This window comes from Aedes aegypti, chromosome 3 (assembly GCF_002204515.2).
Source record: "Aedes aegypti strain LVP_AGWG chromosome 3, AaegL5.0 Primary Assembly, whole genome shotgun sequence".
NCBI classification, from domain to species: domain Eukaryota; kingdom Metazoa; phylum Arthropoda; class Insecta; order Diptera; family Culicidae; genus Aedes; species Aedes aegypti.
In genome coordinates, this window is record NC_035109.1 from 312,770,540 (window position 1) to 312,790,671 (window position 20,132).

The window sequence follows — 20,132 nt, forward strand, 5'->3', positions numbered from 1 at the left end:
GGCAGAGACGCAGTTTGTAAATAAACAACAACATAAAAGTTGCATTCGCGACGCCTATCTCCGATTGGCGGTTGGAAGAAGTTTTCAAAATTTAGTGGTTTTAAAATGATAGGGATTCAATAATTTATTGCTGGAAGTAATTAAAAGTCGAGATGGCTCCCCCGCACGTGCACATGCTGCTCAATCAGCTGCCGCAGTACTTCGATGCGGAGTTGACGGTGGAACGAATTGATTCGATCTGCGCTGGAAAGGAGCCGGCTCCCAGCTCTTCAAGACGGAGAACTTCCGTCGATTCGGACGACAGTGATTCGAGTGATGGTGGTGGTCGAGCGGGTGATGGCGTGCTGGATTTGCGTGACTGCGGTATGATCCGGAAGGCGATCGACGATTCCAACACGCTGATTGAATTGCTCAGCGATATCTGCCTGGAGACGAGGAAGATGCGCCACAAGGCCGGGGTGTTTGACCAGTACGATAATTGGCAGTATCTGTCGAAGAAAATGAAGGTTGAGCAGTTCCTGGCGTTCATCTACGGGCTGGTGAGTTTGGCTGAGTATGACCCGACCGAGGCCATCAACAGACGTCTTGCGACAGCAGCCGTAAAGACCTATCTGGTGCTGCTAGGCACTCCTGGCCAAAAGCAGACGTCCGCTTTCAACGAGTCCGTGCTGTTGAAATGCTTAGATATTTTCAAGCTGGCTGATCTGTTGCTGGATCCGATTTTCGACGACTACCTGAAACAGGAACGGTTCGATTTTATTACGAGGCTCCTTATGGAATACGTTCAAATAATGGACGAGATTCAGTTGCTGTTGAAGTGCATGACCCTGAAAAGCTGCGACAGTATTAAGGTCCAGCTGATCAACGGACTCAAAACGGCCCTGAACTACTCAATGAAGCACGCCAAGAACCGAAGTGTGGCGGAAAATGTCGCCGATAAGATTTTTGAAACGCTGGAAGCCATTTGCCTTCCGGAGCATGACGACCACAACGATTGCGCCAAAACCATTCAGTTGATTCTGAACCGAACTGCCATGTTCTACAAGTTGGAATACAAGAACTACCCTGCATGCTTTCAAATATACCACTTTTTCCTCAAGATGTTGGATCAGTATCCGAAGGATACCCCAGAAGTGCTGACCGTGTTCATCAAATCTGTGCTTACCAACCCACCAAAGGTATTCTCCCGAGCGGAAGATTACGCCTACCTGAGTGATATCGCCCTCAAATACGACACGGCAATGTACAGCAAGTGCAACGTCTCCATCGTTCCCTATCTGAAGCAGATCGAGGGCCATGCAGAAGCTTCCACCCGGGTGAACATCGTCGAATTTCTGGGCAAGTTGGCCACCACGGATTGCACCGTAGATTGGGAGCTGTTCAAAGCCGAAATCTCCGACATTCCACGAGAGGTGCAAATGATTGAGATTCTATACAACAAGCTGATCGACAAGACGTCCACTGTGAAACTCAAGGCTTTTCATTGCTTGCTGAAAATCCTTCAAAATGGGAACAAAGTGATGAAGCAGCTCATGAGGGATACTTTCTATTGCGCCACTGCCGATGAAGATGAGAAAAGCTATCTGCAGATGAATGACGTTGAAGATCTTTACCAAACGGCTGAACTCGAGCTTGGAATATCCCGAAATGCGTTCAACTTCAATCTGAGTTCAAGTCCGAATAACCCTGGCAAATCCCTGGATGAAACGAATCCTAAAGAATCTCAACCCACCAAAATCAACTCCACCGTCAAAGGCTTCGAAACGATCGAACCTCAGCTCCGCTCCCTGATAGACGTGATCTACGAAGCCACCCTATCGCAAACCTCCTCAATCCGGCGGGTAGCCCTGTCCTGTTTGGAGTGCATCGTTGAGCTGAACCGCAACCGCATCGACGATCCGGTGTTCGAATACGTCGTCGTCAAGCTGGCCAAGGATCCCGTCATGTTGATGCGCCGGACGACGTTGAACGTCCTCAATCAACTACTGACTCGTTATCCCAGCTATCTGCCCCTCATTCGGATATGGTCCAAGTGTTTGCTGCTGTTTCTGGACGATAGCGATCAGAAGCTGAAGGAATCGGCGCTGGAGAGCCTTAAGGGCAATGTGTTCGACAACATCTGCCGGTTTGAGGACTCGTCGTCCAGTCGGATTTTTACGCCGTGGATGATTGTGCGGTCGATTCTGGTGCTGGGGAAGATCAGCGTGCTGAAAGCGGCGGTGGACTCGTGGATTCAGAAGTCCATCTTGACGTAAGTTTTTTAGATAACATTGTAGAGGAGCAATAACTTTTAACATTTCATCAATCGTTTATTGCAATTATTCGTATACAATAAATCGGAGTCATAAGCGGATTTGTTACCATCAGTAGGTACATTTTGGGGATTTTTCGTTGGGTAAGAGACGGAATTGAAATTATGCGTACCCTCAGCAACATTAACTTTGCATAGCTACGTACCAATTCACAAAATTCGAATGGTTTCCTGACCCAGTGTGGGTAGGATTGTACATGATCAATATTTACCTTAGAGGGATCCGTAGCCTTGAGGTTACGGTTTCGCTTCATAAGCGGAAGGTCATGGGTTCGATTCCCAGCCCCTCCACAAAAAAACCCGTCCAGCTACCAGAAGACGCCGCACGGAGGACCGTGCTTTGGGGAGCACATCCATTCTCCGTCAGTATCAGATGGTGACTGAGACAAACTGACCCTGTTCGAAGGCAGCTCTAGCCTGAAACGACTCACGGACTATGGCTTATATGGAAATTGATTGGACTAACAGCAGAGCACTCTCCTACCTGCTCGGTGTGAAAAGAGTAGAAGAGCAGTGAAAGTAGATGTAAATATAGATTAGTTGAAAATAGATCTGTGTCGGTAAAGAAGCTACAGATGTACTATTATTCCGGCACAGTGGTGGCCACGAGCACAGAGTGCGTTTCAAATTAACATAAGGAAAAAAATAAATATTTAACTGGTTATGAATATGAGAATAATTGTAGATTCTACCTACAAAATTACGTTCCATTTTATCTGTCTTGTATGAGCCTCCACATTTTTTTTTTGTGTGTAGGTCCTGCATAGAATTTTCAGGATCTTGCTTAGGATTCACATAGGAATTCATAGATGCCGAAAAAGTAGCTACAAATTTTGAGATTTTCATCTTAAATCTTAAGATTCCGCTGCGATTTTGGTGCAAATTCTGATGTCTCCAAAGAAAGTTTTCAAAAGTTTATTTTTCCCAAGTTACCACTAGTACTCCCCAAATTCCATTGGAAACCTTTTCAAATGCTCAGGACTCCCTAGAAATCTTTAGAGTTTATTTGGAATCATCTTATTTCGCTCATCATCTTCAATAACCATTTATACATTCTCAGGATCCCACATGAACCTCCCAGTATCCGCTAGGAGGATCTACAGACATTCTTAAGAATCCTTTGAAAGTTCTGAGAAGCACCCTGAAAACCAAAAATCCATTGAAGATTCATCAGGGTACAGTAAAGAGACTCATAGACCCAGCTCGTAAGGAGTGTATCGAAAAGTAGTCGCAAACATTCAAAACGGTATATCTCAAAGAATATTTCATCTTTTTAAAAGCTTTTTTCGCGCAAATTTTCAGCATGTCATCAAATATTGAAGCAGCTAAAAAATATTGAATAATATGCAGTCTTAATATACATACAACAAGGTTTATAAAGCATGGGAAATAAAATCTTGCACAAAAATACATTTTTGAAGTGTCTTCTGAAGATTCGATGATTTGTATTGAACAAAATATATATCAAACAAAATAGGATGAAAAGCTTATTATATCGGAAAATATGTTTACTTCACCCAGCACGTAAAAAGAAATTCAAAAAATAAATTATTGCTCTAAAAAAGTTCAATTATTGGAACAAGGTCGGTTTTAGAAAGTCACTTTTGTTTGATCAACTTTTGAAGCTCTGTCATATACAGCGGCAATTATATAGAATAACATTTTTCGCTTACATTACTTCATAAATATGCAAAGAAACTTTTCCAATCAAAAAACAATTTTTTATTCATTACAATCGTTCGATCACAGACAAACAGACGTCACACTCTCATCGATGTCCATCGACCACCTTTTTAACGGTCGATTCAAATACATGGTAGGTGGCCAATCCACCACCCGCAGCGCTCGCATCATTTTTGTTCGTGTTTGACGTTTACGCACTACCGCCACCCGTTGGCCCATCGGCCAAACACAGTGATGTTAGCATTGGGCATACATGTTCTCGCGACTATGATTTTGATCGCGATTTGTTCTAAGTGTTACGTCTGTTTGTCTGTGGTTCGATATTACCATTAACGTGTAGAAAGAGAAAATAAAAAAACGAGGTCCTTAAAAATCGACTTTTTTCGATTTTTGTATTTGCTCTCAAATGCTTGTTAATGAATTTTTCAAAATATTTTTTACACTATGTCATGAGAGTTGTGGCACAGAATATATTAGCATAAACAAAAATCATTTTTTCTAAAAATTTTACACATTTATTAACATATCAATTTTTTCAGAGGCGTGCAAGATTTTCATCGACATCTGTTAGTAATTTGCAAAATTATCATGCAAAATGACACTTTATTGAAACAATATCACCACATCATCATTTTTAAATACATTGTTAAGCATTTCTGATCAAAAAATTGTTTGTAGGGTCAACCCATTATTTTTGAGACTGTTTTGAAAGTTTGCGACTACTTTTCGATACACTCCTTAAGGAAAAAAATGATTATTTGATGGGTCCCGTATCCTTGGTTGAAAATCTTGTATAGAATGTTTTATCGTCTCTTAAAAATGTCTAAAAAAAGATGGAACATAGCTTTAATCAATTGTAAAGTTGTAAAAACAATTATTTAAACACTCGATCGTATGTATAAAGTGTATAGTTTGAACTATATTTGCATTTGTCATGGGTGCAGTATTAAATAGGCACATTTCTTATTGATTATATGTTTACACTTCTGCAATTCACTAGAATAACGCAATTCATTTTATTTTTTTTTTTTACTTAATCATTTATTTATTAGGCTCATGCGCCATTAGGCATTACAGAGCCGAGTTCTTTTGACTTTATTTACAAATTCATGGTGTTTTCTTAATTTTCTATGTTAGTTTTGGGGAACCGAAAAACTCGCGGTTTGGTCGAGGTTAGGGGTAACAATAATTTCAAGGAAGGGATAGGACAATGGGATCGTTCCGTTGACATTCAGCAGCTTTAAGTTGTGACGTGTTTGCTTTGCTGCTGGTCGAACGTTGAGTGGACAATGACAACCTGTAACGATACACAAAGACGGGTTTCGAGGGGACACAAGGTGGACAAGTGGACCGACATGAAAGGGGAGTTAAACAATGATGTTAGCTTGTTTAAAAAATCTGTACATAAGCTTCATGTACACAAAGTCAAGTTTACCCAACACATCCCTAATGTCTTCCTTTTCTGGTTTCCCTTGGGCCCTGAGGGATGCACAAAAATCAGATCTGGCAAAACCGTATTCGGGGCATTCCCAAACTACATGGTTGATATCTTGGTAACCTGCACCGCAGCTGCAGTGATTGCTATCTGTGAGCCCTATTCGATAGAAGTTAGAGTCTAGAGAGTAGTGATTGGACATAAGACGACACATTACCTTAATAAAGTCTCGGCTTAAGTCCAACCCCTTGAACCACGGCTTCTTCGATACCCGCGGGAGAATGGAATGTAACCATCTGCCCAATTCTCCGGCATCCCACTTTTGTTGCCAGCTGACCAATGCATGTTGACGAGCCATTGAAAAAAATTCATTGAAGGCGATTTGTCGATCATAAATATCGCCTTCCATAGCGCCCACCTTGGCAAGCGAGTCCGCTTTCTCATTGCCCGGAATCGAGCAATGCGAAGGGACCCAGGCCAAGGTGATAGTATATGATTCATTCGATAGAGCACTCAATGTAGATCGTATTTCCCCGAGGAAATACGGAGAGTGCTTTACCGGCCTCATTGAACGAATAGCCTCTATGGAGCTAAGGCTATCCGTAAAAATGAAATATTGATCAGAGGGAAGAGAGGCAATTCGCTCTAATGCGTAATGTATAGCCGTTAATTCTGCGACATACACGGAGCAAGGGTTCTGAAGTTTATATGCGGCGCTATGAAACTCGTTATATACACCAAATCCAGTGGAATCATTTGTTTTTGACCCGTCTGTGTAAAACCTTTTATCGCAGCTGGCGTGACCGAACTTGCTTGCAAAAATTTTTGGTATTTGCTTCGAACGAAGCAGATCTGGTATTCCACGGATATCTTGCTTCTTGGTCAGATCAAAAACTACAGCGGAATTTGAGAAGTCAGGGAAGCAACCATGATTGGGAAGATTCAAAGAAGGGTTAACCTCCAGAGTCATGTACGCGTAGTACAATGTCATAAATCTTGTTTGAGGATTTCGTTCGATTAGCTTCTCAAAATTTTCAATTACCAACGGGTTTAACACTTCACAGCGGATGAGGAACCTTAACGACAATTCCACGAACCGATCTGATAAAGGCAGAATTCCTGCTAATGCCTCTAAGCTCATGGTATGAGTCGAGTTCATACAGCCTAAGGCGATCCGAAGACAGCGATACTGAATACGCTGGAGCTTCAGAATGTGTGTTTTCGCGGCGGATTGGAAACAAAAACTACCGTATTCAAGAACCGAGAGAATCGTGGTGCGATATAGCTTTATCAGATCATCCGGGTGGGCTCCCCACCATGTTCCTGTGAGTGTACGCATGAAGTTGATTCGTTGTTGGCACTTCTGATACAGATATCTTATTTGTTTTCCCCAGGTGCATTTAGAATCAAACCAGACCCCTAAATACATATGTGATAAACCTTGAGAGAGTTCCTTACCCATGAATTGAAGCTCTAGATCCGCAGGATTACGCTTCCTAGAAAAGACAACTAACTCAGTTTTCTCCGGAGAGAATTCGATACCCAGCTTTACAGCCCATGCGGACAAATTGTCCAGAGTATCTTGCAACGGTCCTTGCAAATCGTCCGCCTCTGGCCCTGTGACAGAAACAACGGCGTCATCCGCAAGCTGTCTTAACGAGCAATTTCTCATGAGACAATCATCAATATCTCTTACGTAAAAATTGTAAAGAAGAGGACTTAAACACGAGCCCATGTAACTTATTCGCAAAGTTGTCGAGTTTCCTTGTGAGAAAAACATATGCTTCTCAGACAACAAATTGTACAAGTAGTTGTTCAAAATCGGGGAAAGTCCACACTCGTGGAGTTTGTCTGAAAGGACATCTACGCAAACTGCATCAAACGCCCCTTTAATATCCAAAAAGACGATTTAATTCATTTTATGAAATTCCTTAAAAGTTAAGACACATGACCTTTTGTTTTGTTTGTTTCTATAACTGCGGGGTGTGCTTACACAATACACACGCAATGTATGTAATCCCTTAATAATAAGAACTGTGAGCTAAAAAGGTGAGACTAAATTTATGATTATAACTCTGTGTGAGTCATTGACTTGTTATTGCTCCTGTGATAGTGTCCAATCTACGAAGTATACCGTAATTATGCTTACGTTCATGTGTCAGAACTTGTGCTTTGTTCGAACGAGCTGTCCCAAATCTGAATAAAAGTGTTTTTTATGTGTATCACCTACAGGCAAACTTATGTGGGCTGATCACACAATATGAATTCCTGAGAAAAGAGGCTGGCCTCTAGTTGAGATACTGGTGGAGATTAATGATCTCATGAAACGTTGCGAATGCATAACCAATGACCATCCCGAAGTAAATAAGCGCGTACTATAGCCCTCAGTATTTAGGGAAATATCGATGAATATGGAGCTCTGGAATATAGCCGGTGTATTGCTGACCTGTTATTCAAATGACTTAGTTGTTGCCTTAGATGCCAAGATGATATTTACAAAAAACTTACAAATTTTAATGGTTTTCAAAAATGTTGCCAAAAACAAATCCTTTTTGTTGCCAAAATCGGGGGGTGGCAAAAATAGAGCATGCCAAAAACTGAATCCCACTGTACGTATTAACAATGTAAGTTTCAGTTACCGTCAAACGGGGCTTCTTTTGACATTATTTCCACATTCTTAAACTTAAAGGATTTGTAGCTCTAAAAATTATGAATAGATTTCGATAATTCTTGCATATATCTAAGTTGTATATGTGCGTAGAAAATGTGCAAAATATGAAAAAATTCCATCAGGAAATAAGAAAGTTGCTTGAATAGCGAAAAAACTGTGTCCTTCAACACAAAAAAGGGGCTACTTTGGACACTTTTGGAAATCACTACGATTTTAAAATGACATCATTTTTTCTCATAAATGTCACACTGATTCTATAGGTTAATGTTCATTATTATGTTTTACAACGTTTTTTCGTCGATACACATAATTTAGAAAATTGGAAAGCTCGGAAAAATTACACATTTTTAACAATTTTCTGAGAAACATGCTATTTATATTTTTTAATTTGTAACTTCAAGTTAACATCCTTCTAAATTGATCTGTCAGCTACGAATGCTTGGCTGTTTAAGATGATATAAACAAATTATTAAGTATCAAGTACTTCGAAGGTTACAAAAACATTCGTTCTGATTTGTAATGTTATATGATTGATACGTAGAAGGATCTCATTGATTCCTGTAATTTTCATTTAAAGTGCAATTCATATATAAACAAATATTAGAATAATGTTTTATATATAAGTTATATGCAGTATAACTATATAGTACTAAATTCGGTTTTTTTCATCTACTTATATCTGATGTTCTGTGAAAGTTTCACTCGAATCGGTCCATAAATAACTGAGATCTAGCTTACCAAAGTTGGTAATTTTGTATGGAAAATCGAAAAAGTTGCAAATGTTTTGTCCAATACTGTATATATAAAGCTGATTTAAAAAAAAAACTTAGCATCATCTGTTGCACTAAATAAATGATTCATCGTTTAGTTGCTGTAGAATATTTCTATGGAATTCTTCAGCATTTTTCCAAGGATTACTCCTTTAGTTCGTCCAAAAATATCTCAATAAATAACTACAACATTTTTTTAATTTTTTTTTTTTAATTTTTTTTACACCATTGTTCCCATGAAATCCTCAGATCATCCCTCGATAATTTTCTTTAGAAATCCCGTTTGGTGTTTTTTCAGGATTTTCTTCAGGAAATGCTGCGGAGTGTAATCCAGAACTTCGATTGTTTCTTTTTTCAATAAGCTTAGCAAGTAATTTAGACTATACATACTTACTTACTTACTTATTTGGCTTTACATCAATTATCTTGATAAAGCCTCGCCAACAATATTTCGCCAATTCCCTCGGTTCATGGCCGCTTCTCTCCATCCTCGACTGTGACCCACGCTCTCCAGGTCCTGGTGTACCTGGTCAATCCACCTAGCTCGCTGCGCCCCACGCCTTCTTGTTCCGACCGGATTCGTGGCGAACACCATCTTTACAGGGTTGTTGTCCGGCATTCTTGCAACATGCCCTGCCCAGCGTATCCTTCCAGCTTTAGCTACCTTCACGATACTGGGTTCGCCGTAGAGTTGAGCGAGCTCGTGGTTCATCCTTCGCCGCCACACGCCGTTCTCCTGCATGCCGCCGAAGATCGTCCTTAGCACTCGGCGTTCGAAAACCCCAAAAGCTTGCAAGTCCTCCTCGAGCATAGTCCTCGCCTCATGCCCATAGAGGACTACCGGTCTTATGAGCGTTTTGTACATCGTGCATTTGGTGCGGGGGTGAATCTTTCTTGACCGCAGTTTCTTCTGGAGCCCATAGTAGGCACGACTTACGCTGATGATCTTCTTCTTCTTCTTCTTTCTGGCGTTACGTCCCTACTGGGACAGAGCCTGCTTCTCAGCTTAGTGTTCTTATGAGCACTTCCACAGTTATTAACTGAGAGCTTACTATGCCAATGACCATTTTTGCATGTGTATATCGTGTGGCAGGTACGAAGATACTCTATGCCCTGGGAAGTCGAGAAAATTTCCAACCCGAAAAGATCCTCGACCGGTGGGATTCGAACCCACGACCCTCAGCTTGGTCTTGCTGATGCTGCGCCTTCGTATTTCCCGACTAACATTGTTGTCAGCCGTCAACAAGGATCCGAGGTAGACGAACTCGTCCACAACCTCGAAGGTATCCCCGTCTATCGTAACACTGCTTCCTAGGCGAGCCCTGTCGCGCTCAGTTCCGCCAACCAGCATGTACTTTGTTTTCGACGCATTCACCATTAGCCCGACTCTTGTTGCTTCGCGTTTTAGGCGGGTGAACAAATCTGCCACCGTTTCAAATTTTCTCCCAATAATATCCATGTCGTCCGCGAAGCAAACAAATTGTCCGGATCTCGTGAAAATCGTGCCTCGACTGTTAAGTCCGGCTCTCCGCATGACACCTTCAAGCGCAATATTGAACAACAGGCACGAAAGTCCGTCGCCCTGTCGTAGTCCCCGCCGAGACTCGAACGAACTGGAGTGTTCGCCTGAAACCTTCACACAATTTTGCACACCGTCCATCGTTGCTCTGATCAATCTTGTGAGCTTCCCGGGAAAGCTGTTCTCGTCCATGATTTTCCATAGCTCTATGCGGTCGATACTATCGTATGCCGCCTTGAAATCGATGAACAAATGGTGCGTAGGGACCTGGTACTCACGGCATTTCTGGAGGATTTGCCGCACGGAAAAGATCTGGTCTGTTGTCGAGCGGCCGTCGATGAAACCTGCTTGATAACTTCCCACAAACTCATTTGCTATAGGTGATAGACGACGGAAGAGAATCTGGGATAGCACTTTATAGGCGGCGTTTAGGATGGTGATTGCACGATAATTTTCACACTCCAGTTTGTCGCCCTTTTTGTAAATAGGGCATATAACGCCTTGCTTCCACTCCTCCGGTAGCTGTTCCGTTTCCCAGATTCTGACTATCAGCCGATTCAGACAAGCGGCCAACCTGTCCGGGCTCATCTTGATGAGTTCGGCTCCGATACCATCCTTGCCAGCGGCTTTGTTGTTCTTGAGCTGTTGAATGGCATCCTTAACTTCCCCCATCGTTGGAGCTGGTTGATTTCCGCTGTCCGCTGTGCTGACGTAGCCATCGCCTTCGCTGTCCTGACCTTCTATGCCTGTGTTCTCTGCGCCATTCAGGTGTTCATCGTAGTGCTGCTTCCACCTTTCGATCACCTCGCGTCCGTCCGTCAAGATGCTCCCATCCTTATCCCGGCACATCTCAGCTCGCGGCACGAAGCCTTTGCGGGATGTGTTGAGCTTCTGATAGAACTTCCGCGTTTCTTGAGAACGGTACAGCAACTCCATCTCTTGGCATTCCACCTCTTCCAGGCGGCGCTTTTTGCCCCGGAATAGGCGGGTTTGCTGTTTCCGCTTCAGTCTGTATCGTTCCACGTTTTGCCGCGTACCATGCTGCAGCATTGCAGCCTGCGCTGCATTCTTCTCCTCTAAAACCTCCTGGCACTCCTCGTCGAACCAATCGTTTCTTGAGCTCCGTTCCACATATCCGACAACGCTTTCGGCAGCGTCGTTAATGGCTGCTTTGACTGTCCTCCAGCAGTCCTCAAGAGGGGCCCTATCGAGCTCGCCCTCATCCGGCAACGCTGCCTCAAGATGCTGCGCGTACGCATTGGCGACATCCGGTTGTTTCAGCAGCTCGAGATTGTACCGGGGCGGGCGTCGGTACCGTACATTGTTGATGACGGATAGGTTTGGGCGCAGTTTCACCTTCACCAGGTAGTGGTCGGAGTCAATGTTGGCGCCACGATAGGTTCTGACGTCGGTTATGTCGGAGAAGTGCCGTCCATCGATCAAAACGTGGTCGATTTGCGATTCTGTCTGCTGAGGTGATCTCCAGGTGTACCGATACAGGAGGCTGTGCTGGAAATAGGTGCTACGAATGGCCATGCTCTTGGAAGCGACAAAATCTATCATTCGTAGGCCGTTCTCGTTCGTTAGCCGGTGGGCGCTGAACTTTCCAATCGTCGGTCTGAACTCCTCCTCCTGGCCAACCTGAGCGTTCAAATCTCCTATGATGATCTTGACGTCGTGGCTTGGGCAGCGGTCGTACTCGCGTTCGAGCTGCACGTAAAATGCGTCCTTATCATCATCAGTGCTTCCGGAGTGTGGGCTATGCACGTTGATTATGCTGAAGTTAAAGAATCGGCCTTTGATTCCTCACTTGCACATTCGTTCATTGATCGGCCACCACCCGATCACGCGCCTTTGCATATCACCCATCACTATGAAAGCTGTTCCCAGCTCGCGTGTGTTGCCGCAGCTCTGGTAGATGGTATGATTACCTCTAAACGTTCGCACCAATGTTCCTGTCCAGCACACCTCCTGCAGCGCTACGATGTCGAAACCGCGGATCTTCAGTACATCGGAGAATATGCGTGTGCTTCCAATGAAGTTGAGAGATTTACAATTCCACGTACCGAGTTTCCAATCGCTAGTCCATTTTCGTCGCTGTGGTCTTTGCCGATTGTTCCGGTCCGTATTCTCTCGTTGACGTTCCTGTGCTGATGTGTTTTTACGGTTGGCTTGCAGGGCCTGACACCAACCCCCTAGATTTCCGGAGGACCATTCCCCCTAAATGTTCGGAGGGCCATAGTGCGCAGTTTAGCTTAGAGTCCTTCTCTGGCACTCAGACGATGATCAGCCGCCCCTGACATGGGGAACAGACGCTGTTGTGAGCCGCTCCTAACGTGGACTACAGACGCTCCAGGTTTGCAAAAGCAAACCCCCCCTTCCCTGTCAGCATACGACCAAAGTTCCCACCGGGGGTTGATTAACCGATCTTACTCGTACCCCGGCCAGTACCACGAGGAGGTAGGGATAGGAGGTGCTGGGCAAGAGGCTAAGGACTACAAAAAGGGGTCTATTTTATTCCTGCAGGTACGCGAGGTACCAATGGTACGCCATGCCCAGCCATTTACCGCGCCGAAAATGAAATTCTGAAAAAGAAATCCTTGACATTTCTTTGGAGACATGCCTGGTAAAGCCCCTGGAAGAATGGCTGGAAAAATCTTTGAAGACTTCCTTGTGAAATATTTGAAAGAATTACTGGACGAATTGCTAAAGAAATCATAAGCGGAATCCTTGGAGTGGTTCCTTATGTAGCCTTAAAGACTAAGCTGAGGATCGTGAGTTAGAATCCCACCGATCGAGGATCTTTTCGTTAAGATAAATTTCTCGACTTCCAAGTGCATAGGGTAATCTTCGTGTTTACCACACAAATAACTGTAGAAGTGATCATAAGAGGCTGAGTAACAGGCTCTGTCTCAGTTGGGTCGTAACGCCAAAAAGAAGACGAATCTTTAGTGAAAATTCCTAGTTGAAAGCTCAAAGAAATCCTGAAGTATAATTTTGAAGGAATTCCTTTGAAATACATGTGGGCATCTCTGGATAAGTTTGTGGTTGCATTTTTTGAAAATGTTTATTCGGGAGTTTTGAAGGATGTTCTAGCGAAACCGATGAAAGAATCGCCGGATAGAATTTCTTGAAAAAATATTCAAATGAATGTTTACAAGTTCTAAATGAATGAAAAATGAGTGAGATTGATAATTGAGCCAAAGTATGATTAATGATTAAAGTCAGTATTTATTATTGTACACCATTGCTCACGTGGGTTTAACATTTTCCACGTAATTGCAAAACTATAATATGAGCAATTTGCTTTCAACTCAAAACTGATTCATAGCTGTGGGACATTTGTATTGGACCGCCTAATGGCTAAACTCTTGCGTTAATTTCAGGCAGAAGAATCTCATGATCATTGAGTCGCACATATTCACGGTAAACTGTAGCGAGGCTTGGATCATTCTGTCCATCATTGCGAACAAAATGAAATCGAGAAATCCGGACGTCGTAATCAAAACTATGAACGAGATCCTGCAAGCCGATGTGGTAAGTTGTGTTTAATTAAAAATGAGAGTGAATTTCATAAATGATCTTCCCTTCCTGGCAGTACAATTCACCGATCTGCCTACAGTATATCCTGTGCGTCATTAAAGCATGGCTGGAGGACTTCACCCACGCTGGGTTGAACCACCTGTTCAAGATCCTGAGTGACCTGCTCCGAACGGGGAGCACCACCATTTCGCTGGTTAGCGATGTGTACAGCTTGTGCTGTGCCATCAAGGAGAAGTCCGATGGAACGGTGGACGAAAGCTGGATCCGTAGCATACGTGACAGCACGGCGGAGTACCTGTTGCACTACCACTCGCATTACACCAGTTTTCACATGTCCAACGAACGGTACCTGATCAGCTTGCTGGTTTACGCCGAAACCAGTACCGATTTGAACGATAAGCCCAACGAGCGAATCATGACCATCCTGTTGCACTACTTGAAACGGGTCGCCGGAGATGAAAAGCTCAGTAAGTAGAATATCTTACCTTTTAATGTTCGAAAGTTATCAAGGTTCGATCTTACAGTTAGTCTACAAACGGACCAGAACAGGAAGATCTGCGTTACGATAGTCGTTCTATCGAGATTCGGTCTTAGGGATGGATCGCTAGCATCCACGATCATCGCCGACTTCAACAAGATCCTGAAGTTCAAAAATATCCACGAGAGTATCATCTGCACGCTGATCACTTCGTTTTCGGATCTTTGCAAAAGGTGAGCTCTACAGAAGTTCGAAAAACGTCTAATCATTTGCGTCGAATCTTATTCTAGGCACACATCCCTCGTGGATTCGTCGATCAAAACCGTTATACTGCAGCTGAGCTCCAGCTACATGGCCGTCCGTAGCGTGGCGCTGAACAATCTGAACGAGCTGATCCTCCAGGACTACGTAAAAATGCGTGGCCGAGTGCTGCTCAACATCCTGAAGTTGATCGTCGACGAAAACTGCCAAATCGCGGCCCAGGCTCTCTACGTCATACAGCTGTACGTTCACTCGAAGAACGAGAAACTGCTGAAGGTTTCTCTGCTGGAGTGTGTCTACGTGTTCAACAACTATCTGCAGTACGCGGAACGCGACATGTTTCCGGCGTCGGAGATCGACAACGAACCGTGCGATTTGGCGGGAAATGCGCCGGAGGACTTCAGCAAACGCAATTTGATCTACGATTTTTTCGTTGATAACATCGACGATCTGAGCCTGCTGAAACTGTTGAAGAACGTCAACAAGATCAACACGCAGCTGAGTCAGCACAAGTATGTGGAATGTCCAGCAGGGGCGGGAACACTGATTGATCTGCTGTACATCTTCACGAAAATGGTCATGGTGAAGGATCGAGACAAGGCACGACTGGCTAAGGCCGCTGCTTCTGGGGTGAATGACGAAGATGCTCCGCCTGTGATTGAGGAAGGCCCCTCGCCAGTGAAGAAGTCACGTGTTAAAATGGCTCTTCAGCAGAGCGAACAAGAGATGGTTAGCTTTGAATGAAATTCAGAACAGTTATTGAATTCAACGATTTTTTAATAATCTTGATTTCAGGTAACAATCGTGGAGAAGATGATCGCCATCTATAACGGATTCGATCGACAGGTGCGAAGTTATATTACCAGAGTAGAACCCACCTTGGAGAAGATTGCCGAGGAAAGATTGCATGATTTGGCTCTGGCAATCGCAAGGAAGTTCCGCAGCTTGGTGGAGTTTGCTAAACCGATGGAATTTTGGCGTGGGATGATGCGGACGGTGGATTCGCTGGATCACCGGGAAGGTCCATCGCCGCGTAAAGGTAAACGTAAGAAGAAGGGCCGCGGAAAAGATGGCTCCGAAAGTGAAGAGGATGACGAGGAAGATGAAGTGGAAGACTATGATGATGATGAAATGGATGACTAAGAATTAATTGTGTTGTGTTGAGTTGGGCTTATTGATCCGAATTACCTAAGCAAAGAGACGCGCAATTGAAAGCAAATGGATGGTAAGCATTGAATAATTTATTCTTGACTGAATATCTCGTAACAGTGTGCTGAGTACGCCAATACCAAACAGAAGGTTAAAATAGTTGGTATCTGTAGATTTTTGTTCAGAATTTTTCATGTTCATATTTCTTAGTTTCTTATGTGGCGTTCTTTAATATCCCCACCTGGAAGAACCCTATAGAGTAAGGTGGGGCAAAAGTTCGACCTTAGTGGTATAATCAAAGTTTCCAGGAAAATAATAGCAGATAAAACAAAACAAATACCATACAGCGAACCTTCAACATATTGGCTATAACTTTGCTGAACAAACTTGTGTCAAAATATTTACCCATTTTTAGTTATAACAGTTTCAAAATTGATTGTCTTAAACGAACTTTTGCCCCACCGGTGGGGCAAAAGTTCGAATCTAGTGTGGGGCAAAAGTTCGTTGGCTAAAACACAAAATATCAATACTTTTATTCCAGGCATACTTTATACCAGCCGTCAACTTATGTTTGCCGAAAAATACACACTAAATTTTCATCAAAAATGCCCAAAACAGGGTTAATTGTAATACACCCAAAAAATAGCAGTTTTTCGCAAAACTAAGTGAAAATGTAAAATTTTTGTGACATTTTTCACACGATCAGGCAAATTTCGCTAAATTTGAAGATAATATGTAGATATCAGGAAATTTGAAAAAATTTCCGTGGGTTTATACATGGGTCGAACTTTTGCCCCGCAAATTCGAACTTCTGCCCCGCTATGGGCCAAAAATTGATTCCAACTATTTATGGAAAAACTAATACACGTCAAAGCATCCTTATGATAGACCTAGAAACGCCCTTACATAAAATATTGAAAAATATTTTATCTTCATTTGGTTCCATGCATCGAAAGTTTGACCAAATATTACAATATTTACGTCAAAAAACAACAAATTGCCATAACTTTTCCAAATCTCAATCGATTTTTATGATATTTGGAGTGAAAGTCTCTCATTTGAATAGCATTCGAACCACCATGACATTTCTAAGTTTTGATTTGATTTGAGCTAGAAATCTTAAAAAGAAACTCTTGCCCCACTCGAACTTTTGCCCCACTTTACTCTACCTATGTCATTGTTTTTTCATATAAAGTACCTTGGGGCAAGTGGGTAATGGATTACGCATAGTTGGGATTCTTCAAGTTCTAGAGACCTTAAATTAAAACAAATGAGGTCATGCATATTTTTAGCTTGACTCCCACCAAATATAAGCAGTATACTGATATTGATTTTTATGTAAAATTGGAGAAAAAAGTACAGAATACACAGGTGGGGCAAGTGAAAAGTTTATCGTTTAGACCAATAAATTCAAAAACTAACAGTTACATTCACGATTTCTATTACCTTTAACATTTGTTCAGTCGTCCCAATGAACAATAACATAAGTAACATGTAAACAAAGAAAATTGTATTCTTGTTACTTGAATTTTCTTCTGTTCAGTTATGTTTGTTGAAATGATTCGACAAGATTATAACTGCAACATTTCCAATGTTAGTTCTTACATCATGGGACAGCAATTGCATTCCTGCTCTGTAGAATTTTCACCGCTCATTATTTGTTTTTTAAGAAAATCGGATATGACGTCGGATAACTCTTCAAGAGAAATCAAACGAAATCCTTCAATAAAGTATTTAGTAACTTTTTATGTGGATACATCTATACCCCATTTTTTATGTTTTGAACAAGCTTTACATAGACATTCCACAAGATATCCGTGCGTTCTCTTATATTGGAACTTTTCAAACAACGTCTTCCTTTTGATCGGCTGTCCGTAGTAAACATATTAATATCGTAATATTTGGCAACCTTTTTTAGAGAAGTTTCATGATTTGGCCTTGATAATAGCATTTAACGCTTTGAGTATAGTGTTTCTTGAATTATCAGCACGTTCTGTTGTTGTATGATAATTGCGAACCTTTTAAAATTATAGCTTCCTAAAGAGAAAACACAAATTCAATCTATAATGAGAAACTTTTCACTTGCCCCACGTGATAAGAAAATTGACAGTGTATCAATTAAGTTATTTTTAGGTCTATGTCGAATTAATTCGAAAACTTTTTTTATTGCAGTTTAAAACTGTCAGAGGGGACAACTTAGAAGTGGTACAGAAAATTATTTTCCGCAACTTTTTTCTACTGAAAATATTAAAATAAGATTGCACGCCGCCAACTTGTTACGGAGTGATAGTTGACAGATTAACAATATTTCGCTCTATTATGTAATAATGGCTGAAAAATCTCAGAAATCTCTTACCTATCGTAATGTTCTCAATGGCCTCAAAGGTTTACGCATGAGTTTAAAACGTTAATTCACGTATTCAGTAAAATATACCAATTATTTTCACTTACCCCATTTACCCACTTGCCCGCGGTACCTTATACCGCGCAGGCACCATATTCTGAACACTCAAGAAAATCTGAAGGTAATCGCTTAATGAAAAGAAGAGGTTTCCTTTTTAGTCGTCGGTATTTACTGCCTTCGAATGTGCTAAATATATATTTTGCCACAATAAATCTGTGTTATATATTATATACGATAAGAAAATATATAGCTGATGTAAGTTATTCAAGCCTCTAATACCCACATTTTTATTTTCGATCTAAATATCATTTTTCGTTATCTAAAATCGTTCTAAACACGTTTTGGGCAATGATTTATTTTTATTTGCGAATTTATGAATTTTGGTTTTTGATTTTTATATATTTTCATTTTTGAACATCCCTATCCTTTTTCATTTTTTCTTGAAGCCTCTTGTGATTACTGATTTTATTAAAAATTCAAGTTTTTACGGTACCTACCTTGATACCTTGATGGCTACAGCATAGCGTCACGCCATTGCCGGGCGTGTTGTAGAGCTCCATCTTCGTTGGTCTTGGGCGAAACTTCTCCAGTTGCCCCGAACGTTTAGGGTCGCCAGGTCCTCTTCCACTGCGTACAGCCAGCGTATTCCCCGAAACCGCCGACCTCTATCTGGTTCCCTGCTGCCGTATTTTACACGCTTGATAATATTCGCATCTTTGTACACTTGATACAACTCTTGATTCATGCGTCTGCGCCACGCACCGTTTTCGAGTTTCCCATCGAGTATTGTCCGCAGCACTTAACGCTCGAAAACACCGAAAGCTTTCCGATCTGCCTCTTTCAACGTCCACGCTTCGTGCCCTTAGAGAGCCATCGGAAGAATCAATGTTATATATAGGGCGAATTTTGTTTCCGTTTGCAAGCTGCGGGACCTAAGCTGGTTACGTAGTCCGTAAAAGGCCCTATTCGCAGCCGCAACACGTCTTTTTACTTCGCGGGAAACGTCTTTGTCACATGTCACAAGTGTTTCAAGGTAAACAAATTCTTCAACAACTTCAAACATATCCCCATCAAACACTACCACAGCACATACACCACCAAGCCTGACTCTCTCACTACCTGCAACCATGTACTTCGTTTTGGTAGAATTAATGGTCAGGCCTATCCTCGCTGTCTCCCTCTTCAGAGGCACGAAGGCCTCTCCCACTTGGGTTTATTCTACGAAGGGCGTGAGGTGACAATTGTCGGTGTCGTATAGCGAGGTGCAAATCAAATGGAGAGTCATTTCACTCGAGTCGAGAATTGTCACCTCGCAATACGGACACCGACAATTGTCACCTCACGTCACTCGTAGAATTAACCTAACTGACCTGTGATCGATTCCAATTAGGTCTATATCGCAATGCCAAGGAGCATGTGTGACCTTGTAATAATAGTGCCATTTCTCTGCACGCCAGATCTCCTAATAGCACCCTCGAGTGCAATGTTGAACAGTAAATTCGAAAGTGCTTCAACCCTTCTAACGTCACGAACGGGGTTAACACCTCGTCTGCGATCTGAACACTTGATTTCGAATCATCCAGCGTAGCAAGTATCAGCCTAATTAGTTTCGCCGGAATACCATGTTCAGACATTATCTGCCACAGCTCATTTCTTTTCACTAAGTCGTACGCCGCCTTGAAATCAATGAAAAGATGGTGAATCTGCAAGTTCTTCTTCTTTCTGGCGTTACATCCCCACTGGAACAGAGCCTGCTTCTCAGATTAGTGTTCTTATGAGCACTTCCACAGTTATTAACTGAGAGCGTACTATGCCAATGACCATTTTTGCATGCGTATATCGTGTGGCAGGTACGAAGATACTCTATGCCTTGGGATGTCGAGAAAACTTCCAACCCGAAAAGATCCT

At 42.3% G+C, this 20,132-nt stretch overlaps 1 protein-coding gene across 1 annotated transcript; it reads left to right on the top strand.

Moving 5' to 3' along the window:
• Positions 1–2: 2 nt before the first annotated feature.
• On the top strand, positions 3–15,821 carry LOC5574963 (condensin-2 complex subunit D3). The gene is made up of 6 exons (XM_021855365.1): positions 3–2,251; positions 13,776–13,926; positions 13,988–14,399; positions 14,457–14,643; positions 14,701–15,400; positions 15,467–15,821. The coding sequence occupies exons 1-6, from the start codon at positions 153–155 to the stop codon at positions 15,812–15,814; spliced, it is 3,897 nt and encodes a 1,298-aa protein (XP_021711057.1). The 5' UTR covers positions 3–152; the 3' UTR covers positions 15,815–15,821.
• The last annotated feature ends 4,311 nt before the right edge of the window (positions 15,822–20,132 follow it).